Source organism: Heterocephalus glaber, unplaced genomic scaffold (assembly GCF_053883595.1).
Source record: "Heterocephalus glaber isolate CG9 unplaced genomic scaffold, H.glaber_assembly_v1.0 deba00000936, whole genome shotgun sequence".
NCBI lineage: Eukaryota > Metazoa > Chordata > Mammalia > Rodentia > Bathyergidae > Heterocephalus > Heterocephalus glaber.
Genome location: NW_028258172.1, coordinates 3,706,089 through 3,731,254, shown reverse-complemented (window position 1 = coordinate 3,731,254; position 25,166 = coordinate 3,706,089). Strand labels below are relative to the sequence as shown.

General features: G+C 39.9%; 2 protein-coding genes across 2 annotated transcripts in view; one reads left to right on the top strand and one right to left on the bottom strand.

Annotated features, from left to right (window-relative positions):
- Positions 1-25,166, bottom strand: part of LOC110347169 (profilin-2-like) — a 182,385-nt gene that overhangs the window by 40,141 nt on the left and 117,078 nt on the right. The gene's annotated exons all lie outside the window — the stretch shown is intronic.
- Mtmr8 (myotubularin related protein 8) overlaps positions 1-25,166 on the top strand; it is a 115,645-nt gene that overhangs the window by 39,397 nt on the left and 51,082 nt on the right. The window contains 3 exon segments of the mRNA XM_087208118.1: positions 9,079-9,231; positions 11,827-11,910; positions 14,976-15,010. Of these exon segments, the coding sequence (XP_087064244.1) occupies positions 9,079-9,231; positions 11,827-11,910; positions 14,976-15,010 (272 nt within the window).

The following is a 25,166-nucleotide window of genomic DNA, read 5'->3' as shown; positions in this document are numbered from 1 at the left end:
TTTGGTTTGAAATTTACTTTATCTGCAAATAAGATAGCTACCTGTGCTTTTTTCTGGGTTCCTGTCACATGGAGAACCATTTTCTATCCTTTTACTTTCAGTCTATGAGTTTCTATTTGAACTAGGTGTGTTTCTTGTATAGAGCATATTGTTGGATTTTGCTTCTTAATCCATTCTGCTAGTCTCTTTCTTTGGAATGGTGAATTGAGGCCATTAACATTGATGGTTATAACTGATATGTATTGACTTATCCTTGTCATATTATTTTCCTGTTGATGGCTCTTTTTTATTTCCCCCCCTCCCTTTAATTTCTTGCCTTTCTTAATGGATTTGATCTGTTGGGCTTCATGGAGTTGTGAACTTCATTGTCTTTTTCTAGGATATTTAGAATTCTTTGGAGTCCTGGTTTCATATTCATGAAGTTTTTCAGGTGTTCTTTGTCATGGAAGTATCTTATCTCCCCATCAATTTTGAAAGATAGTTTTTCTGGATACATCAGTCTAGGATGGAGGTTGTTTTCTCTTAGGGCTTGAAATACCTCACTCTAGGCTCTCCTTGACTTGAGGGTTTGTGTTGAAAAGTCTGCTGTGATTCTGATGGGCTTTCCTTTGTATGTGATGTTTCTTTTCTCTGTAGGATTTTGTTCTTCAATTGGGTTTCTGGGATCTTGACTATTATATGCCTAGGTGTAGTTTTTTTTTGATCATGGCTATTTGGAGTTCTATATGCCTCACTTTTCTGTATGTAAAATTCTCTACCTCAGCTGGGAAGTTTTCTACTATTACTTCTGTGAACAGTTTTTTGTCAATTGTACTTGCTCCTGCTTTTTAGTGGACTCCTGTCAGTCTTATGTTATTCTTCTTTGCATCATCTAGAAGCTTCTGGATTCATTCCTTGTGGCCCCTTACTATTTTGAAGAAACCTCTGTTTGCATGGTCATTAATCCCAATCCTGTCTTCTATATCTGATATTCTATCTTCACATTCTCTTAATCTTCTGTGCATACTTTCAATTTAGTTTTTAATCTTCTGGATATCTGTTTGAAACTGTTTCATGGATTCCACTCTTTTCTTATGTTGGGTGTTCATGGTTTCCGTTTCTTTCCTATGCTGGGCATTCATGGTTTCCATCATGATCCTGAACTCATCTTTTTTTAAATCCATTTCTGTTCTACAGTCTCTAATCATGTATTTCATTCTGCTTACCATCTCTGTAGTTATCTGGGAAATTATTTCTTTATTGAATTTTTCTAGAGCCTCATTCATCTATATTGTTACTTCCTGTCCTATCAGTTCAGGGTGTCCAGGTGGTTGATTATCAGACTTTTCCACCTTGCTTCCTCCAGAATTTGCCTTTGGTGAGCTGAAATCATGAGAATGTGCTTTGCTGAAATGTCTTCTCATTTCTATTTTTGTTGTTGGTACTGTCCTTTCTTTAATTCCTGCATTGATACTTTGATATTGCTTATTATAGGTATCTTTGTTGCTTGTATTTAGAACCCTTATGCAATTATTGCTTCTCAGAGGTGTCTTCCAGGTATAGCTGGTCTTTAGGTTTTGAGTCTCTAATGACTCTGGGGCAATCTCATTTCCTGTATACCAGGAAGGATAACTGATTAGATCAATCACAAAACCTTAGCCCAAGTGATGCATTCAGCAACAATAGTATCAAGCACAGCTTAGGAAATGACAATTTGTGGTAGTTATTAATCTATCACCTTTAACCATGTGAATAAAATCAAAATTGAGGACCAGCCCAAAATATGTTTATAGTGAATAAACTCTTCAATATAGCAACTTTACCCTTCAGGATGGGGACATAGGAGTTAGGGAGGGAGGGATAGATAAGTAGGATAGGGAAAGTTTAGAATTGAAGCCAGAGGACACAGAAGATCACGCAAATTCTAGGGAATTGTTGAAGACAAGAGGAAAAGACAGAAGGAAAGAACAAAGACAAGAACAGAACAAATTAACAGCAACAGGAAAACTAGAAACTGCATTCACTTTCCTATAAAACTAATGACAATAGAGAGAAGGAAAAAGAGAGAAGAAAAGAAAAAGAAAGAAGAAATCCAAATTAGGGCAGGAACAGGAACAAAAAGGGAGATGAAGAACAATGTGGGAGAGTGAGAGAGTGAGAGTGAGAGAAGAGAGAAAGAAAAGACAAAAAAGAAAAACAAGAAAAATTTGATCAGTAGAATGAAATAAAAGTAAAAATTAAAAAGAAGAAAAAAATAATTTTGAAAATAAAAAATGAAAATGAAGGGCCTCCTTCAGGGTATGTCTCTGCTGTCCCAATAGACAAGGTGAGCAGCAGTGTCAATTAGTCTCAGCAAGTCAGCAGCAGACCCCTGAGATTCTGGCAGATTTCTGTCTGTAAGACCCATGTTGAGCTCCCTCATCTCCTGCAGGGTTGAACTCTGTAAAGTTCTACTGCAGGTTCCAGCTTCCCTTCCCCTAAAAGATAGTCCAGGTTCTGATGGGAAGTGGTGATCCCTCCACCTTACCAAGTCTGGTTGTCTGGTATGCCTTTATTGCAGAGATTCTCTTTTTTTCCAGTGGGCTTCAATTTTCATCACAGAGCCGGAGAGAGGCCCTCTTTCTCTTGTTCACTTCTGCTCTATCTGTTGGAGCTCAGGACAATGGCCTTTATGATCCCCTGTGAGGTGTGGATCCAGGTACAAGCACGGCCAGGAGGCCAGAGGTGGGGGGGCATGTACTGGGGTGGTGCTGCAGGCACCAGGGCAGCTCCACTCCTCACTGGTCCAATCTTGGCTGGGAGGCCAGGCTGCAGGTGGGTAATACTAGTTCTTTGAGGTAGCTCCATACCGATTTCCACAGTGGTTGCACCAGTCCACACTCCCACCAACAGTGGAGAACAGTTCCTTTTTCTCCACAGTCCTGCCACCATTTGTTGTTCTTTGATATGTTGATAGCAGCCATTATTTCTGTGGTGAGGTGAAATCTCAGCATTGTTTTCATTTACATCTCTTGAATGACCAGTGTTGAACATTTTTTCATATGTTTATTTGCTATTTCTACATCTTTGAGAAATGTCTGTTCATTTCAAATGCCCATTTTTGGATTAGGTTTTTAAATTTAGGTGGTCTGATTTTTTTAAGGTCTTTATATATTCTAGATAGTAGACCTTTGTCTGAGGAAAAGCTGGTAAAATTTTTTCCCCACATTGCGGGTTGTCTCTTCACACTGTTGGTCGTTTCTCTTGCTGTGCAGGAGCTTTTTAATAAGAAGAGATCTCACTTGTTGATTCTTTGTGCTAGTTCACCTGAGACTGAGGTTTTATTCGTGAAATCTTTTCCTAAGCCAATGTCTTCAGTTGTTCTACCTTACCTCACTTCCAGCCAGTTTAGTGTTTCTGTTATAATATTTAGATCTTTAATCCATTTTGATTTTAATTTACTTCATGGTGAAAGACATAGGTCTAATTTTAATCTTTGGCAAGGTGAAACCCAGTTTTTCCAGCACCATTTATTAAAGAGGCTATCTTTCCTCCAGTGAGGGTGTTGGGCTCTGTTGTCAAAGATGAGGTGGCTGAGTGCGTTTGGAGTTGTTTCTGCATCTTCTAACTGGTTTCCCTGATCCGCAGTTCTGTTTCTTTGCCAATACCATGGATTTTTTTTTATCCCAGTACTTTTGTAATATAGTTTCAAGTTGAGGATTGTGATATCCCTCACCTTGCCTTATTGCCTAGAATTGCTTTTGCTATTCTAGGTCTCTTCTGGTTCTAAATGAATTTTTGGATTGTTTTCCCGAGGTCTGTGAGGTATACTGTTGGAATTTCAATTGGAATTGCATTGAATCTTCATAGCAGTTTGGATATGTGGCCGTTTCCACTATATTGGTTCTTCCTACCCAGGAGCAAGGGATGTCTTTCCATATTCTGATATCCTCTTCAATCTCTTTTTTCAGAGTGCTGTAGTTTTCAGAGTAGAGGTCTTTCATTTCTTTTGTTCTGTTGATTCTGAGGTATTTCATTTTTTGGATGTTTTTGTGAAAGTTGTTTCTCCAGTGTCTCTTTCAGTAAGTCTGTTGTTCGTGTACAGGAAAGCTATTGATGTGTGTGTGTTGCCCTTGTATCTAGCTGCTCTACTGAATTTGCTTAAGTCTAGAGGACTTTTGGTAGAGTTCTTGGGGTCTTCTATATAGAGTATTATGTTGTCTGGAAATAATGACAGTTTAACCTCTTCATTTCCTATCTTTATTCCTTTTATTTCTTTCCTTTGTCTAACTGCTGTGGGTAATGTTTTCACAACTTTGTTGAAAAGAAGTGGAGTTAGTGAACATCCGTATCTTGTTCCTGATTTTAGTGAGAACAATTTCCGTTTTTGAACATTTAGTATGATATTGGCTGTTGGTTTTTCATAGATGTCTTCTATCAGTTTGAGGTAGAGACCATCTATTCCAATTTTTTGTAGGGTTTTTATCATGAATGCATGTTGGATTTTGTCAAATGCTTTTTCTGCATCTATGGAGATAATCATATGGTTTTTGTCCTTGGCTCTATTGATATAGTGTATTACACTAATTGATTTTCGTATATTGAACCATCCCTGCATCCCTGGGATGAATCCCACTTGATCAGGGTGTATGATCTCCTTGATCATCTTCTGCATTCTATTTGCCAGTATCTTATTAAGGATTTTTGCATCTGTGTTCATTAGTGAGATTGGCCTATAGTTCTCTTTTTCAGTTGGGTCTTTCTCTGCTTTGGGGATCAAGGTGATGCTTGCTTCCAGGAATGAATTTGGAAGTATTGCTTCCCTTTCAATTTCATTGAAGAGTTTAAACAGTAGTGGCAGCAGTTCCTCTCTAAATGTCTTGTAGAATTCAGCAGTGAAGCCATCAGGGTCCGGGCTTTTCTTAGTTGATAAGTTTTTAATTACATTTTCAATTTCATTGGTTGATATTGGGTTGTTCAGAATTTTTAGGTCTTCTTCGTTCAACTTTGGTAATTTATATGTATCTAGGAATCTGTCCATTTCTTCTGTGTTGTCCATCTTATTGGCGTATAGGTTCTGGAAGTAGGTATTTATGATCCTCTGGATTTCTGCTGGGTCTGTTGTAGTTTCACCCTTTTCATTCCTAATTGCATGGATTTGGGCCTTTTCTTCCCTTTTTCTGACAAGGTTGGCTAAGGGTGTGTCCATTTTGTTGATTCTTTCAAAGAACCAACTCTTGGCTTCATTGATTTTTTTGTATCATTCTCTTAGTCTCCATTGCATTGATTTCTCCTCTGATCTTTATAATTTCCTCCCTTGTATGAGCTTTGGGGTTGTCCTGCTCTTCTTTTTCTACAAGCTTGAGGTTTAACATCAGGTTGTTTAATTGGGCTCATTCTGTTTTCCTAATATGCATATTCGCTGCTGTGAATTTCCCTCATAAGACTGCTTTCCTTGAGTCCCATAGATTCCGATATGTTGTATTGTCATTGTCATTTAATTGAAGGAACTGTCTGATTTCTTCTTTAATTTCCTCTGTGACCCATTGGTTATTCAGAAGTGTGTTGTTCAATTTCCACATGTTTATGAAATTTTTTGAGTTTCTTTTGCTATGGATCTCCAATTTCATTGCAATATGGTCTGATAATATACAGGGGATCACTTCAGTTCCTTTGCACTTACTTAAACATGTTCTATGTGTGAGTATGTGGTCTATTTTGGAGAATGAGCCATGTGCAGCTGACAAGAATGTGTATTCTGATTTTGTGGGGTGGAGGACTCTGTAAACATCAGTTAAGTTCATTTGTTCAAGAGTTCGATTGAGTTCTAGTATTTCATTACTTACTTTTAGTCTAGTTGATCTATCTATTTGTGACAGTGGGGTGATGTGGTCCCCCACTACAATTGTATTAGTGAATATATGACTTTTCATGTCCGTTAGTAGTTGTTTTATATAGTTGGGTGCACTAGTGTTTGGTGCATAGATATTTATGATTGTCATCTCTTCCTCTTGGATTGTTCCCTTTACAAGGATGTAGTGTCCTTCTTCATTTCTCTTAATCAGTTTTGGTTTGAAATCTACTTGATCTGCAAAGAGGATATCTACTCCTGCTTTTTTTCGGGTTCCTGTCACATGCAGTATTGTTTTCCACCCTTTAACTTTCAGTCTATGAGTTTCCTTTTGAATTCAGTGTGTTTCTTGTATGCAGCATATTGTTGGATTTTGCTTCTTGACCCATTCTGCCAGTCTATTTCTTTTGATTGGTGAATTGAGACCATTAAAGTTGATGGTTATAACTGAAACGTATTGACTTGTCATTGCCATGACTTTTTCTTTTTGTTGGGTTCTCCCCTTTTACATGTAATTTCTTGTCATGCCAGATGGGTTCATTCTGCTTTGCTTCCTGGGGTTGTGATCCTCAATGTCTGTTCCTAGGATATTGTGTCAAATTCTTTGGAGTGCTGGTTTGGTATTCACGAAGTTCCTAAGGTCCTCTTTGTCATGAAAGTATCTTATTTCTCCATCCATTTTGAAAGATAGTTTTGCAGGGTACATCAATCTGGGTTGGAGGCTGTTTTCTTTTAAGGCTTGGAATATGTCACTCCAAGCTCTTCTTGCCTTGATGGTTTGTGTTGAGAAGTCTCTTGTGATTCTGATGGGCTTTCCTTTGTATGTGATCTGTTGCTTTTCTCTGACTGCTTGGAGAACTTTGTTCTTCTGTTGTGTTTCTGGAATCTTAACAATTATATGCCTATGTGTAGGTTTTTTTTGATCAAGGCTATTTGGAGTCCTATATGCCTCACTTATCTGTATGTCAAGCTCTTTTCCCCTGCTTGGGAAGTTTTCTGCCATTATTTGTGTGAAGAGATTTTTTATGTCATCTGCACTCTCTCCTGTTTCTTCATTGATCCCAATCAGTCTTATGTTATTCTTTTTTGCATCATCTAGCAGCTGCTGGATTGATTTCTCATGTTCCCTTATAATTTTGAAACAATTTTTCTTTTCCTGGTCACTGATTGCAATCTTATCTTCTGTATCTGAAATTCTGTCCTCACATTGGCTCATTCTGCTGTGTAGACTTTCAAGGGAGTTTTTTCATGTCCTGAAAATCTATTTGCATCTGTTTTATGGATTCCATTTGTTTCTTATGTTGAGATTCCATCATGCTCCTGAGCTCCTCTCTAGATTTATTAATCATGTCTTGCACTAGGGGCACAATTTCTCCTGTTATCTGAGAAATTATTTCTGATTTCATTTTTTCCAAATCCCCTTTTGTTGCCAGTTCAGTGGGTCCAGGTGGTTGAGTATCAGAGTGTTCCATCTCATTTCCCTTTGGGGTTGCTGTAGGTGACCTGGAAGCCTGGTTTTGAGACTTATTTATGTGTTTTCTCATTTCGACTGGGGCAGGTGACTGTTAGCGCCTGCACAGATTACCTCCTGCCAGGAGCAGCAGTATGGATGGTGACCCAAAAGCCCTTTCCTGTGGGCTGGGAGCAGTGGGAGAGATGGTGGCCGGGAAGCCCCTTCCTCTGGACCAGGAGCAGTGGGATGGCAGCTAAGAAGCCCCTACCTCTGGGCCGGGAGCGGTGGGAGAGATGATGGCCTGACAGCCCCTTCCTCTGGGCCAGGAGCAGTGGGACAGAAGGTGGCCCAAAAGCCCTTTCCTCTGGGCTGGGATAAGTGGGAGGGATGGTGACTGGGAAGCCCCTTCCTCTGTACCAGGAGCAGTGGGATGGCAGATCAGAAGCCCCTACCTCTGGGCCGGGAACAGTGGGACTCAGTACCTTGGTCTGGTGGTCTGGTGTCCTCTGCGTCTTTGCAGTGTGGAAGCAGGTATCTGCCTATCTGCAGCAGGCTCAGGACCTCAGTAGGGCGTGCACAGACCTGCCTGTCTGCAGCAGGCTGATTTGCCATGTTCTGTGGGACTCAGGACCTTGGCAGGGTGTGGGCAGACCTGCCTGTCTGCAGCAGGCTGATTCGGTGTGTTCTGCACAACTGGGGACCTCTGTTGGGAGCAATGCTACATAATTCTAGGGAAAAATCATTTGAGTAGGCCTAGTTCTCCTGCCTACAGGCCACCAATAACACTCCAAGACTTACTTCCATTTTGGCCTCAGGTCACAAGGGAGATCTCAATGATCCCCTGATGCTGTAATCCTCCAGGACAAGACCACACCTGTGGGAGACGCCCTGGGAGGAACCAAATCTTCATCTGTGTAGCTCCTGGGAGGAACTAAACCTTCATTTGCATAGTTCCTCATTGTTCTTAGATTTCTGCCGCCCCCACCCAGTCTTTTGTTACATCTTGTTCATCCCAATATGATACTGAAATCTACATTATTCATTTGTTACATTTGTTTCATTGGATGTACTAAATAAAAGGTGCTGCAAGCTAGGGCTTCTTGTCTTTGCTGCCCAGAGCAGCACTGATCAGACCCAAAGCTCAGCTTCTTCTCAGTCTCATTTGTCTACCTTTCCTGTAATTTGCTGTGTGCTGCCATGGCTCGCAGGAGACCAGGACTCACTGCAGAGGTTCTGGTAACGTCCCCTTCCCCTGTTCCCTACAGACCTCCGTAGGGTGTGGGCAGACCTGCCTGTCTGAAGCGGGGTGATTCGGCGTGTTCCGCGTGACTGGGGACCTTGGTAGGGCGTCTCTTAAATATCTATTTTGTGGCAAGCACTGTGCAGTAAAAAACTTAGAAATGTGTCTAAATTAATTAAAATGAAATATTATTAAAATTTCAGTTCCTTAGTCACAGTACCCACATTTCAAGTACTTAACCATTAGTGATTGTCATATTGATAGCACAACGATAGAAAATTTCCATCATTGCAGAAAGTTCTGTTGGAAAGAAGGTATAAGAGGAAATAAACTAAATGACTGAAGAGCTTACAGTCTAGATGACAGTGAAGGATACCAGGTCTTCTGGGACTAACTAGCTTTGAGATTATGGCTGGCATTTTGGCATGAGTTATTTCCTTGTCAATGCCAATAAGACAAAGTGTGACCTTCTTATAGTCTATTCCAAACAATGTAAATCCTTATGCTTTGCTAACCAGCATCTTTCTTTACCATTATTGCATCTGTCAGGTGTGGCCACCTAGATAAGGACTCTAGAGAAGTGTCCCCTATTTTCACCCTGTTCCCTGTGCCTTTGAGTTTAATGAAGACTTCTTCCTGGAGATCCATGACTATGTTTTCTCTTGGCCCTTTGGAAATTTTCTTGGAAACTGCCACAAGAATTGGGAAGACCTAAGGTAAATTCAGTTTGTGAGAAAATGCCAAATAGGGAGAAAGAGGTCAGTACAAAAGAAGATACCACCTTGAATTTAGGACAGCAATCAAGAAAGAGGTGGAAGTAACAGTAATGAACTGCTAAAACATAAAGTACTGTGTTTGCATAAGTATATCCTGGAACCTCAGATTGCTCTGCTATAAAATGAAGATAATAATTTCTCCTTTTCAGAGCAAAAATTAGGAGCTTAAAAATAATGGATATGCAAGGGATTTGTAAAGAACCAATTGCTGTCAATAAGTAGTCATTTTATATAGTCCTTTTCACTCATATTAAATATCACAAACTAGGATCTTATAGACAGATCTTGGCCCAAGTATGGTTTGATTAGATTTTTAAACTGTGAATTGGGTTCCCAACATTTAAACCAGGAATTCACATAAAAATCCAGTTAAGATTTTTTTTTTCTGTAAATAGAATAACTACTGTACAAAATAGTCTGAAACATCAGGAATTCTGGCAATACTGGACCTGCATTTTCTCCTGGCAATACAGTAATCATCTAGACTTAACATAGTAGCTGCTCCATTTTGATGAGGCAAACTTATTCTTACTGGCTACAGTTCTACTCTCAGCCCACTTCTAATGTTACCTGCCTAGTTCCTGTAGGCCATTGAACTTGTACCCCTGACTTAAAGTAACATCCCTATAATGTATAATACATAAATATTTTTTGAGATTGACAAGATAGAGTGCCCAAGAGCAGTACTCCTTATTTTAGAGACCAAGAAAAAGAAACAGAAAAGTAGCCTTTTCACAACACAATTCTGTGTTGCAGCTATTAGCTCTGTTAGCAATTAAATCCAGATCTCAGGCCCTTTATAATATAGACTAGATGACAACACCTCTCTGTGATTCCATTTTCTTATCAACGCAGAAAACAGTGATAAATGTTTCTTCTTTAACATTTATACTTCCATTCATATTTCTTTTTTTTCTTGCAACTAGACCTTTGTTACTCTTTCCCTGACTGCTTTTAGACACATTAATTCTTTCTCTTGTCTAGACATTAAAATTCAAGATTATTCTATAATATATTTAAAATGAGATTGATGTATCTGTACTCATTCCCCACAGAAATCTTAATCTCCATTGTTAAAAGTACAAAAGTTAAACATTTTAATATATTAAAGTACTGATTACTTAAAATTAGCAGAAATATTATTAATCCATAAAAGAAAAAGCATGAGCTTTAGATTCAGATAGACCTGTCACCCAATAGCTATGTGACCTTTAACAAATGATTTTTTGTTTCATTTTCTTATTAATAATTAGGGTTTTATTATGAAAATTTAAAGAGACGTTTTGGGTAAAAAATGAAATAGTGTTTGACATCTATTAAATAATAAAGATTAGTTGTATTACCTGTGAAAGACTTTCTGTTTTTAGCAAACAAAAGATGATAAGGATGGATATATAGAGCCTTTGGCCTCACTGACATGGTCTGAGAATTTTAAGTTACAAGACCATAATTTTGGGTCTTGCCACTCATACCACTCCTCTTCATTCTCTTCCTTCAGCTTGCTTTGATGTGGTGTAAACAGATGACTTTCCATGTGTAGTTTCATAGCTCTCATTTGCCTTTTCAAAATAGAACAGCTGCTATTTAGTTCTAGCTGATTACTGCTGTGAGCAAATGCAGATCCAATATTGCCAGAACACCTCCCATGTGTGATTACAGTGGATCCCATACCTTTTGAGGTTTTTAACTAAGGTGCCTTCTTGATAAGTTGAGCAGTCATCTCGTGGTCTAAACTGAAGTATAAGAAATGGTCTTGTAATATAAATACCACAATATTTGGTTTCCCACCTGAGATAAACTGTATGTATATATATATATGTGTGTGTGTGTGTGTGTATACACTAGTATAAATTCCAAGTTGTTGTTCATTGTCTTTTTTTTATACACTAGTATAAATTCCAAGTTGTTGTTCATTGTCTTTTTTTTTTTTGGTACCAGGGACTGAACTTGGGACCTTGTGCCTGCAAGGCAGGTGGCAGCACCACTGAGCTAAATACCTGGCCCTGTTGTTCACTGTCTTAAACCTTCTGAAAGGAGGAGAAGATGGCAATAATGAAAAACAAATATAGAAGAGCCAGACATATTCCCTTTAGTATTTCCATCTCTTAATGAGTTTTTAAAAATAATTTCAGAACTTTTAAAACTGAAAATATCATCAGTTCATAGAATCCTCAGTTTGGAAAAGATCTTAGAGGTCACATTGGATGTATGAGGAAACAGGCTCAAAAATAGTTAGAAACTTTTCTAAGATCACACAGCTACTCCACAGTAGAGACTGAACTTAGAGTCTCTTAGTAACATGGAACTCCTTTGAACCTCTTCTTCATTTTAAAGCTGTATAAAGTGAAGCCCAGATAATTTGTTCCTATACCAACATGCATTGGCCAATTATTTTGATTTTCCTTTTATCATATCCTATCAGTCTCTCTTGAATTGTGTTACTTATTAGTAAAACATTATTGCTTATCAACTTCAGTAGTACTGTTGAGATTATTTGCTTGCTCTATTTAATGTTTTGACTTTTTTTTTCTTTTCAACAAAGTCTTAGAATACACATTCAATGTGGCCTTTCTGGGTTCACAGAAAACTAGACTTTAGAAATTCTCTCTATAAAGGCTTCACTAGGTATGAGGCTCAAGCCTTATTCCTTGGTGCCTCTGAAAATAAGAGCTCAACTATTTGTAGTTTTCTAGGCTTTGTTGTTATTTGCTGTGCTAGCCCTTCTATAATGACATAAAGAGAAAAGGTTTATATTGGCTATGGTTCTGGAGTTTACAGTATAAAGTGTAGTTGAGTGGCACCATTGCTTTGGGTTTCTGGAGAAGGCAGCACATCATGACAAGAATACAAGAAGAGAAAACTGCTCAATTCATTAGCCAGAAAGCAGAGCAAAGAGGAAGAAGAGACCAAAGTCCCATAATCAGCATTTGAGGACATAGTTTCAATGACCTACCACTAAGCTCGACCCCCTAAAAGTTTGACCATCTCCTAGTAACATCACTCTGGTAACTAAGTTTTCAAACATTCTTTGGAGGACATTTAACCATAGGATTTGCTTAGGGAAATGAAGAAATGATAGTTAATTTGTAGTAATACAGCCAGCCAGGGATGTAGGTTGTTTAATTCTTTAGTCTTCCCCTATATCTTCCACTTTTACTTTGCCATCCCTTTCCCCAAGAAAGAAAAAAAAAAATAAGAGAAACGAAATGGTGGTGTTTTTTGCTCCATTTTTTTCAAAGCTTCTTCAGGCTGAAGTGCTCATTGACAAAAGTGAATAAGTACAAAACAGAGCTGAATACATTTATTAGCTTTAATAGCTTATTTTGGGTATTATTTAATATTTTATATATAAAATATTACATTTCAGAATAGTTTTACTTCATTCTTTGCAATTTTGATGCCTTTCATTTTCTTGCCTAAATGTTCCAGCTAGAGTATAGTGTTGCATAAAAGCAGTGAAAGCAGGCATCTTTATCCTGTTCCTGATCTTACAGGGAGAAGCTTTCAATCTTTCTCCATTGGGTATGATGTCCTCTGTAGGTTTTTCATTAATGTTCTTTTTCATGTTTAAGATAGGCTCTTTTATTCCTAGTTTGTTGAGTAATTTTATGAGGAAAAGGTGTTAGATTTTTGTCGAATACTTTTTCTGCATCAGTTAGGATGACTATGTGCTTTTCTTCTTAATTCTATTAGTATGGTATATTACGTTGTTTGATTTTCATATGCTGAAGTACCCTCATTTTGCTGGGGTAAATCCTACTTGATTATGATGTATAATCCTCTTAATATGCTGCTACATTTGGTTGGCTGGTATATTGTTGAGAGTTTTGGCATCTGTAAGGGACATTGGTCTGTAGATTTATCCTCTTGTGATGACCTTGGTTTGATTGTCAGTACAATGCTAGCCTCAAAATGGCTCAGGAAATCTTCCATCCTCTGACATTTTATGGAAGAATTTGAGAATAATACTTTAAATGTTTGATACAATTCATCAGTGAATTTATTTATTGGGAAGTTTTCAATTAATTTCTTTACTTCTAGGTCTGCTCAGGTTTTCTATTTCTTCTTAAGTCACTTTTGGGTAGTTTATGTTTGTAGAACATAAACGATCTATGTACTTTGTTGGCATACAAATTATAGATTTATATAAATTATAGATATACTCCATAGTATTCTCTTAAAATCTCTATTTCTGAAATGTTAGTAATAATATCCACACTTTCATTTCTGCTTTTAGTATTTGAGACCTCTCTCTTTTTAAAATAAATCTAGTTTAAAGATGTGTAGTATGGTGATTCATGCCTGTAATCCCAGCACTTGGGAAGCTGACCCAGGAGGGTCACCATGAGTTCAAGGTCAACCTGGGTTACACAGCGAATTTAAGGGTAGCCTGAACTACAGAGCGAGACCTGTCTCAAAAAATTATTTAAAAAATAAAGTTTTGTATCTTATGGCGATCATTTCAAAGAGCCACTTCCTTGATTCTTTCTGTTGTTTTTCTAATCACTTTCATTTATCTTTGTTCAAATCTTTGTTATCTTCTTTCTGATAGCTTTGGCTTTAATTTGCTCTTCATTTTCTACTTCTTCAGGTACAATTTTTTTATTTGGGATTTCTTTTTTAATATTCTTAAATGTTTTATTAGTATATGTTTGAAATACGTGATGATTACATTCATGATAGGAACTTGGTTCATGTACATATTCATCTTAATTCTTGTTATTCTCCCGCCCATTTCTCTATTGGTCCCAGCCCCTTTTGTTTTCTTCTTAAATTGTTTTATTGTTATATTTTAGGTATACAACACAATTACACTTCTCATTGGGAACTTGTACCTTTACATAATGCATCTTGGTTCTTATTTTTTCCCCATTCCTAGCCCTCCCTTCACTCCTTCCACCCTTCCCTATTTACAAAGACTTTATTTCCATTTTTTCCACTTCTCATCATTTTTTCTTTAACTTCTTTCCTTTCCCCTGCCCCTCCCACTACATCTACCCCTTTGGACCTTTTCTTCCTATTTCACATAATCGATTACTCATTCTAATGATTGGTACATTTTACGTATAAAATATAATGACATTCATCATTGGAAATTTGCACCTTTACATAAGCTTCCTTGGTTCTTATTTTCACCCTTGCCCAGCCCTCCCTTCAACCCCTCCAGTCCTCCCTATTTACAAAGATTTTGTCCCTATTTTTCCATTTTGTCATATTAATCCCATTCCCTTCTTTCCTATCCACTACCCCTCTCACTTCCTTCCCCTTTGCCCCTTTTCTTCCTATTTCACATTACCTATTATACATTTTAGTCCTCATTTACACTTTCAGTTTCTCACACCAGAGAAACTATTTGGAATTTATACATGCGTGTCCTATTTATTTCACTTAAGAGTATCGCCTCCATGTGCATCCACTTAGCTGTAAATGTCTCTAATTTCTCTTTTTTATGGCTGAATAGTACTCCGTTTTATTAAAAAGCCACAATTTTTTGATCCAGTCTCCAGTTGATGGGCATTTGGGTTGTTTCCAAGTTTTAGCTATCACAAACTTTGCTGATATGAACATGGGTGCACATATATCACTGTGGTATGATTCTTTTAATACTTTGGGGAAGATCTCCAGCAGGGGAATAGCAGGGTCAAATGGGACTTCTAGTCCTAGTTCTTTGAGGTATCTCCATACTGATTTCCACAGTGTTTGCACCAGTCTACACTCCCACCAGCAGTGGAGCAGGGTTCCTCTTTCCCCACAGCCCCATCAGTATTTGTTACTGGTTGATTTCATGATAGCAGCCATTCTTTCTGGGGTGAGGTGGAATCTCAGTGTTGTTTCCATTTGTACCTCTAGAATGACCAGTGATGTTGAACATTTTTTCATGTATTTATTTGCTATTTCTACTTCTTTGTCTGAGAAATGTCTGTTCATATCAGATGCCCATTTTGGATTGGGTCTTTAAATTTGGGAGGTCTGATCTTTTTAAGTTCTTTATAGATTCGAGATAGTAGACCTTTGTCTGAGGAAAAGCAGGTGAAGATTTTTTCCCACATTGTGGGTTGTCTCTTCACACTGCTGGTGGTTTCTCTTGCTGTGCTGAAGCTTTTTAATAAGAAGAGATCCCACTTGTTGATTTGTTTGTGCTAGTTCATGGGTAACGGAGGCTTTGTTCATAAAATCTTTTCCTACAACAATGTCTTCAAGGGTTCTACCTAACCTCTGTTCCAACTGGTTCAGACTTTCTATTTTAATATTTAGATCTTTAATCCATTTTGATTTTACTTTACTGCATGGTGAGAGATATAGGTCTAGTTTTAATCTTTGGCAAGTTGAAACCCAATTTTTGCAGCACCATTTATTAAAGAGCCTATCTATCCTCCAGTGAGGGTGTTTGGCTCCTTTATCGAAGATGATATGGCTGAGTGTGTCTGGCGTTGTTTCTGCATCTTCTAATCTGTTCCACTGGTCCTCAGGTCTGTTTCTTTGCCAGTACCACGCTGTTTTTATCACAGTAGCTTTGTTGTACAGTTGCAGGTTGGGGATTGTGATGCCCCTGCCAGGTCTCTGTTACCTAGAATTGGTTTTGCTATTCTGGGTCTCTTCTTGTTCCAAATGAATTTTTGCATTGTTTTCTCAAGGTCCGTGAAGTATACTGCTGGGATCTCAGTTGGAATTGCATTGAATCTCTATAGCAGTTTTGGAAGTATGGCCATTTTCACTATATTAATCCTTCCTACCCAGGAGCAGGGGATGTCTGTCCATTTTCTGATATCATCTTCAATCTCTCTTTTCAAAGTGCTATAGTTTTCAGAGAAGAGGTCATTGATTACTTTCATTAAGTGATTCCTAGGTATTTCAGTTTTTTGGATGCTATTGTGAAAGGAATTATTTGCCCTATTTCTCAGTGAGTCTGTCATTCATGTAGAGGAATGCTATTCATTTGTGTGTGTTGACCTTGTAACCAGCTACTTGACTGAATTTGGTTATTAAGTCTAGAAGACTTTTGGTGCAGTTCTTGGGGTCTTCTATATAGAGTATCATATCATCTGCAATTAATGACAGTTTGACTTCTTCATTTCCTATCTTTATTCCTTTTATTTCTTTCTCGTGTCTAATTGCTTTGGCTAATGTTTCCAAAACTATATTGAACAAGAGTGGTGATAGTGGACATCCTTGTCTTGTTCCTGATTTTAGTGTGAAGGATTTCAGTTTTTGAATATTTAGTATGATATTGGCTATTGGTTTTTCCGAGATGGTTTTCATCAGTTTGAGGTAGAGACCATCTATTCTAATTTTTTGTAGGGTTTTTATCATAAATGCATGTTGGATTTTGTCAAATGCTTTTTCTGCGTCTATGGAGATAATCATACAGTTTTTGTCCTTGTCTCTATTGATATAGTGTATTACACTGATTGATTTGTGTATGGTGAACCATCCCTGCATCCCTGCAATGAATCCCACTTGATCAGGGTGTATGATCTTCTTGATGATCTTCTCCATTCTGTTTGCCATTATCTTATTAAGGATTTTTGCATCTATGTTCATTAGTGAGATTGGTCTATAGTTCTCCTTTTCAGTTGGGTCTTTCTCTGCTTTGGGGATTGAGGTGATGCTTGCTTCCAGCAATGAATTTGGGAGTATTGTTTCCCTTTCAATTTCTTTGAAGAGTTTAAACAGTAGAGGTAGCAGTGCCTCTCTAAATGTCTTGTAGAATTCAACAGTGAAGCCATCAGGTCCCGGGATTTTCTTAGTTGATAAGGATTTAATTACATTTTCAATTTCATTGATTGATACTGGGCTGTTTAGAATTTTTAGGTCTTCTTCGTTCAACTTCAGTAATTCATAGGTATCTAGGAATCTGTCCATTTCTTCTGTGTTGTCCATCTTATTGGTGTATAGGTTCTGGAAGTAGGTATTGATGATCCTCTGGATTTCTGCTGGGTCTGTTGTAATTTCACCCCTTTCATTCCTAATTGCATGGATATGGGCCTTTTCTTTCCTTTTTCTGATAAGATTCTCTAAGAGTTTGTCAATTTTGTTGATTCCTTCGAAGAACCAACTCTTGACTCATTGATTTTTTTGTATCATTCTCTGTGGGGGGCCTTGTCCCCCTCCCCCCCCGCTAGTACTCTTGAGTGCCTTTTACGGGCATGTCTAAGCCTGCTGCAAGTCTACCCGGCAACAAGGAAGTAGCCCCAGTACCCTCCCCTTGCTCCCTCCCTCTAGCCCTACGGTATATATGTTGTAACAGCTTCTGCAATAAACGAGACTTGATCAGAAACCTGTCTTGTCTCCATCTCTCATGTCCCCTGTCCTTTGTCATTCTTGCTCCCCCTCTAGGGTCTCTGTTGACTTACCCGCGGGCCGGGACAAGTGGCGCCCAACGTGAGGCCAGAGAACGGGGGATCCAGTGAAGAACGCTGCTCGGGGGCCCAATAAAATAAAATAGAAAAAAGAGGATTGCGTCTGACGTGAACCTGCCGTCTTTCCTGCACCTCGGTGAGTTGAGCAGCGATTATGGGACAGGGCGTTAGCTAGCATGAGTTATTTGTACAAGGTCTTAAAGAAACTTTACAGGCAGGAGGGGTAAAGGTTACAGTCAAACAGTTGTTAAAATTTTTTGATTATATTAGAGATCTCTGCCCTTGGTTTCCCGCCGAGGGTACTATTGATGAGAGGAGATGGAAAAGAGTAGGGGAGGCCCTTAAGGATTATTATGCTACTTGTGGACCAGAAAAGGTCCCGATCACTACATTTTCTTATTGGAATCTTATTAATGACATTATCTCTCAGAAAACCAAAGATCCGGTGGTGGCTCAAGCCATCCAGGTCGGTGAGATAGCTCTCCAATCAGAGGAAGGGTCGATCACTCTCCCTCGGAGTGAGGAGTTTGTAAATACCCTGCGGGACGCCAAGATGGCGCCGAGGCCCGAGCCCCTGCAGGACGGGACTTCCTCAAAAAATGAGGAAAAAGACTTGATGTCTTTTGATAGCGACAATGACTCAGACAAGAAAAAACAAAATGTTATTGATGAGGGTTTACAGGCGGGCTCTGCCTCTTCCAAGCCTTTTAAAGAAAAGCTTCAGCGCTCCTCAGCTTCCGCCTCCGCTCTTTCAGCCCCTGCCTCTGACCCCGCCCTGCCTGTTAAGGAGGTACCAGCCTTGTATCCTTCCCTCCGACATTTCAGAAACCCCCCCTTTTCACAGAACGGTCCGGGGGAGGCTGACTGGGCCAATCTTGAGGAGGAGGCAACCAGATATCATAATCCTGCCTGGCTGCCCGTAGTCCAAGGTCCTCCTCCTTATGTTCCAGTATCCAACACTCCTAATGCGCCTGCTTTGGCATGCCCTGCTGTTGATCCCCACAAGGAACTCCGGGACAAGATAAAATTTCTAAAAGAACAAATAAGATTAGAAAAGGAACATCAAGAACTTATTGCCCAGCTCAAAGGCTTAAGAACAGGCAAAGCCCATGAAAATGTCCGTAGAGAAGACAAACTTAAGCCACGACCCCCCGTTAGAGGGGTGGCCCCTAGGGTGCCATCCGGGTCGGGAGTATCCCTGAAACTTAAAAATGCGGAAGCCTTTCCCGTAACTAAAACTACTGACGCACAGGGACAGGCGTGGAGACACCACAGTGGTTTCGATTTTAAGGTCATTAAAAAATTTAAAACGGCCGCAGCTCAATAAGGAGCCACTGCACCTTACACAATGGCCATTTTAGAATCAGTGGCAGAAAATTGGCTCACCCCAATCGATTGGCTTATGCAGACTACCGGCTCCTGGCCAGTTGCTCTCGCTTCTTATACAGGCTTAATAGACAATCACTATCCTCCAAACAAACTTATCGACTTTGCCAATAGACGTGAGTTCATTTTCCCAAAAGTCACTTCCTGTTCTCCTCTAACAGAAGCCCTATTAGTCTTTACAGATGGTTCTTCTACCGGGATAGCTGCCTATGTGTGGGACAATGACATTGTCCACTTCCAAACCAGCTGTTCTTCAGCCCAAATAACCGAGCTACATACAGTCATAGCAGTCTTTTCTGCATTCCCTGAACAAGCCTTTAATCTCTTTATTGACAGTGCCTACATTGCCCAATCTGTTCCCCTATTGGAGACATGTGGATTGATAAAACACGCTTCTCTAACTGGTGGTCTTTTTATTCAATTACGAGATCTAATCAGAAAAAGATCCCAGCCTTTTTTATTGGGCTCTAACCTACCTGGCCCACTTACAGAAGGCAACCGGTTAGCAGATCTGGCCACAAGACCTCAGGCCTTTGCCTACTCACTAAGTATTGATGCCTCCATTCAGATTGATCAGGCACAGAAGGCGCACCAGTTACATCACCTTAGTGCCCACATGCTTCGCCTCATGTATAAACTTACTAGAGAACAAGCTAGACAAATTGTTCAAACCTGCCCTACGTGCACCCTCCATCTTCCCACACCTCATCTGGGAGTTAATCCTCGTGGCTTGATTCCAAATGCCCTATGGCAAATGGACATCACACATTACCCTGAATTTGGAAATCTTAAATATATACATGTCAACATTGATACATATAGTGGATTTATATTTGCCACCCTACAGTCCGGGGAAGCTACTTAACATGTAATTGCCCACCTTCTAGTTGCCTTCTCAGTACTTGGATGTCCACAGCAAATTAAGACAGACAATGGTCCAGGCTATACCAGTTCTGGCTTCTCAAAGTTTTACAAACAATTAAAAATAACACACATAACGAGAATCCCATATAATCCACAGGGACAAGACATTATAAAAAGAGCCAACCTCACACTCAAAATTACATTAGATAAAATAAAAGAGGGGAATGGTACCCTATCAAGGGGTCACCTAGAAACCTGATATCACATGCACTATTTATTCTTAACTTCTTAAATTTGGCTGCCAAAGGTTTATCTGCAGCCAACCGTTTCCGGCAACCAGAGATGCAAAAACAATTTGCCTCTGTGATGTGGAGAGACCCCCTGGACCACTCATGGTATGGGCCTGACCCCATACTCGTCTGGGGCCGAGGGTCAGTGTGTGTTTACTCCAAGGAAATGAAGTCAGCCAGGTGGCTTCCAGAACGCTTAGTAAAACAAGTTGATAAGCGTGTTGATGATGCCGATGATCCAACATTGTCCAATTTCAACCAGTTAATAATGGTGTCTACAATTACAATCTAATAATCATCAAGAGTATAGTATAATTCAATTTGGCTAGTTATATTTGGGTGCACCCTAATTTATACACTGTATCATATGTTTGTCTATTGTCTGTTGTTTGTGTTCGTACAGTTGAGCTCAATGTTTCCCTTCCTCTTCAAAGGATATTCGCCTATTGTTAAATTGACTTATAGATAAATATTATTAAACTAAAGACATGCTTTTCTTCCCAGGTTGTTAATTGATCAAAGTACCACTGAAATTTATTTTATGAAAGTGACGTGCATTGTCACCCACACGCAACAATCAAATTGCAATTAACAGTTATAAAATAAAAAGATATATATCCTTAATTGTTTGTCAAAACGATTATAGATGGGAACTCCCTTTGATGAATATAGAAGTGGCCACCCAGAAAATGATTATTCTGGTCTTAATTCATTAAAGGGACCCCCTAGTAAATTTTATATTATATAATCCTATGGGAGACATATCACAATGAATATTATCTAAATATGTTATAAATTGATTGTATTGGTTGTCCTTGATATTTAAGCACTGAATATGTTGTTACAAAATGTTTACATTGGTTAAGTTCTGAAAATGTTATTGTAATATGCCCACATTGGTTATCTTCAAAAGCTTAATCAGGTTAGCCTAACTCTCTTATCTACAGCCCAGCCTTGTTTACATCGCAGGATGAAATTTTGCTTACAGGTTAAAAAGATGACATCCCTGAATCTGTTGCATGGTCTGTTGCTGTTCCTGGCACCGACAACAAAAAGTGGATTTCAACCAGTTAACAAACAACAATTGCTATTGCCCTGTATGGTAACCCCTGTGACTGTGCTGGGGGTTCTGGCAGGGCTGCACCCACAAGTTACACTCGTAGTACTGATTGCGGTGACAAGATTGCCTACTTAGTTTATGAGGCCGCATTAGTGGGAGGATATAACCAAAAATGGAAATGTGTCACTAAGCCCAAAATCATACCCACTGTCGATGGCAAACCAGGGCCATGCCCTGCCGGTTGTGTCATGGCCGCAGAGATGCATTCTACCTGTTACACTGAAGCCCAACAATGTACATATTCCGACGGAAAAATATATTTGACTGCTGTTCTACAAAGAAATTACAGGGGCTCCATCGGAGGTGACTGGGATTTTCCCAGCCCCACTGGATATCCTAAATTTGGCCAACCCTCCTGCAACGGCAGTCCTGGCAAAGATGTCTGCTGGCCGCCACAGGCCCCAATTCATGTATCTGATGGTGGCGGGCCTTCAGATCAGCTCAGGGAAGAGCGAATACAAAACAACTGGAGACTATCATCCAAGAGATGTACCCCTCCCTAAATTATCATCCACTGGCCCTTCCCAAACCTCCAGGCCCAGACCCTGATGCCCAAACCCTGAGTGTCCTAGAGGCCACTTATCATTTGATCAATACATCTAACCCAGCCTTTGCTGCGGATTGTTGGCTATGCTTGACTCTTGGCACACCCCTGCCCCTTGCCTTGCCAGTTGTCGACCAAACTGACTATGCTAACAGTTCTAGTTACAATTGCAGTTTTTCTCTGCCTTTCAGGGTCCAGCCAGTACAGTTCAATGCCTCAGTTTGTTATCTAAATTCGGGCCACAACAATAGCTTCGACATACGTGTTGGAGTCCAAAATTTCTCTCTCTGCTCAGTAGTGCTTAATGGCCCTGCCGCCATTTGCCCTGCCCCGGGTCACATGCTCGTCTGTGGAGGGAGCTTGGCATTCACCTCCCTCCCCACTAATTGGACTGGGCTGTGCGTGGTGGCGACTGTCCTCCCGAACATCTCCCTTATTCCTGGAGATGAGCCAGTGCCCTTGCCCAGCTTTGACTATATCGCTGGGCGACATAAAAGGGCCGTCTCATTGGTCCCCTTGCTCGTGGGGCTAGGGGTGTCCGGCGCCCTTGCCACTGGCTCTGCTGGCGTCGGGGTGGCGTTACACTCCTATGCCAAATTATCCAACCAGTTGATTAATGATGTTCAAGCTCTCTCCAACACTCTTACAGATATACAAGATCAGATCGATTCTCTGGCTGAGGTGGTCCTTCAAAATAGAAGGGGCCTGGACCTCCTCACGGCAAAACAAGGAGGGATTTGCATAGCCCTAAATGAACATTGTTGTTTCTATGCCAATAAATCTGGGATCGTCAGGGGAAAAATTTGCGAACTTCAGGAAGATTTAAACAGACGACAACAAGAATTCATTCAACATCCCCTCTGGACTGGCCTCAATGGTTTCCTCCCTTATCTCCTCCCTTTGCTGGGACCCTTATTGGGTTTACTTCTGCTCATTTCCTTGGGGCCCATAATATACAACAAAATCATGGCCTTCCTTAGAGCCCGGGTAGAGACAATAAAAACAGCACCCATACAGGTCTACTATCATAGATTGGCAATGGCTGACCAGGACGAATGCCAGACCGTTGATTAGGTCCTTGCCCTGGCGAAGTGTTCTCGCCCCACCTGGTGAGTGGGCTGGCAAGCCAATGACGGGCAACTGAGCAAGCGTGCCATGCAATGAGAGAGCCCTCGTGTGCCACCTAAGACAGGTGCCAGAGCCTTGATTCTATGGTTAACTGATGACGGGTAAGGTGCACGGTGCAGACACGTATGTCGCTCTGACCCAAGACAGGCTCAGCCCCCGCAGGCTTGGCTCTCCTGATGCCTTTCTAAAATTATAATTTTAAAGGGAGGACCTGTGGGGGGCCTTGTCCCCCCCCCCCGCTAGTACTCTTGAGTGCCTTTTACGGGCATGTCTAAGCCTGCTGCAAGTCTACCCGGCAACAAGGAAGTAGCCCCAGTACCCTCGCCTTGCTCCCTCCCTCTAGCCCTACGGTATATATGTTGTAACAGCTTCTGCAATAAACGAGACTTGATCAGAAACCTGTCTTGTCTCCATCTCTCATGTCCCCTGTCCTTTGTCATTCTCGCTCCCCCTCTAGGGTCTCCGTTGACTTACCCGCGGGCCGGGACAATTCTCTTAGTCTCCATTGCATTGATTTCTCCTCTGATCTTTATAATTTCTTCCCTTGTATGAGCTTTGGGGTTGTCCTGCTCTTCTTTTTCTACAAGCTTGAGGTTCAGCATCGGGTTGTTTAATTGGGCTAGTTCTGTTTTCCTAATATGTGTATTCACTGCTATGAATTTCCCTCGTAAGACTCCTTTCATTGTGTCCCATAGATTCCAATATGTTGTATTGTCATTGTCATTTAATTGAAGGAACTGTCTGATTTCTTCTTTAATTTCCTCTGTGAACCACTGTTTATTCAGAGGTGTGTTGTTCAATTTCCACATGTTTATGAAATTTTTTGAGTTTCTTTGGCCATGGATCTCCAATTACATCATACTATGGTTTGATAATATGCAGGGAATAACTTCAATTCCTTTGCACTTACTTAAACATGTTCTATGTGTGAGTATGTGGTCTACTTTGGAGAATGACCCATGTGCAGCTGAGAAGAATGTGTATTCTGATTTTGTGGGGTGGATGGCTCTGTTATGTTCATTTGTTCAAGATTTTGATTGAGTTTTAGTATTTCATTACTTATTTTTTGTCTAGTTGATCTGCCTATTTGTGACAGTGAGGTGTTGAAGTCCCCCACTACAATTGTATTAGTGCATATATGACCTTTCATGTCCGTCAGTATTTGTTTTATATAGTTGGGTGCACTAATGTTTTGCACACAGATATTTATGATTGTCATCTTTTTCTCTTAGATTCTTCCCTTTGCAAGGATGTAGTGTCCTTCTTCATGTCTCTTAATCAGTGTTGGTTTGAAATCTACTTGATCTGCAAAGAGGATAGCTACTCCTGCTTCTGTTTGGGTTCCCATCACATGGAGTGTTGTTTTGCATCATTTAGCTTTCAGTCTATGAGTTTCTTTTTGAATTAAGTGTGTTTCTTGTATGCAGCATATTGTTGCATTTTGCTTCTTGACCCATTCTGGCAGTCTATTTCTTTTGATTGGTGAACTGAGACCATTAACTTTGATGGTTATAACTGAAACTTATTGACTTATCATTGCCATGACTTTTTCTTTTTGTTGGGTTCCCCCCTTTACATTTAATTTCTTTTCGTGCCAGATGTGTTCATTCTGCTTTACTTCCTGGGGTTGTGATCCTCAATGTCTGTTCCTAGGATATTGTGTCAAATTCTTTGGAGTGCTGGATTGGAATTCATGAAGTTCCTAAGGTGCTCTTTGTCATGAAAGTATCTTATTTCTCCATCAGTTTTGAAAGACAGTTTTGCAGGGTACATCAATCTGGGTTGGAGGCTGTTTTCTTTTAGGGCTTGGAATATGTCACTCCAAGCTCTTCTTGCTTTGATGGTTTGTGTTGAGATGTCTGTTTTGATTCTGATGGGCTTTCCTTTGTATGGATTTGTTTCTTTTCTCTGACTGCTTTTACAACTTTGTTCTTCTGTTGAGTTTCTGGAATCTTCTTTTTTCCCATTAATTTTATTGGTACATTTTAGGTATACAATACAGTTACATTCATCATTGGGATCTTGTACCATTACATGAGTCTCTTGGTTCTTATTTTTTTCCCCTTCCCTTGCCCTCCCTTCACCCCCTCCACCCTTCCCTATTTGCAATGACCTTGTTTCCATTGTTTTTCCTCTTCTCATACTTTCTCCTTTCCCTTTTTTCCCTTCCCCTAACCCTCCCAATTCCCCCGCTCT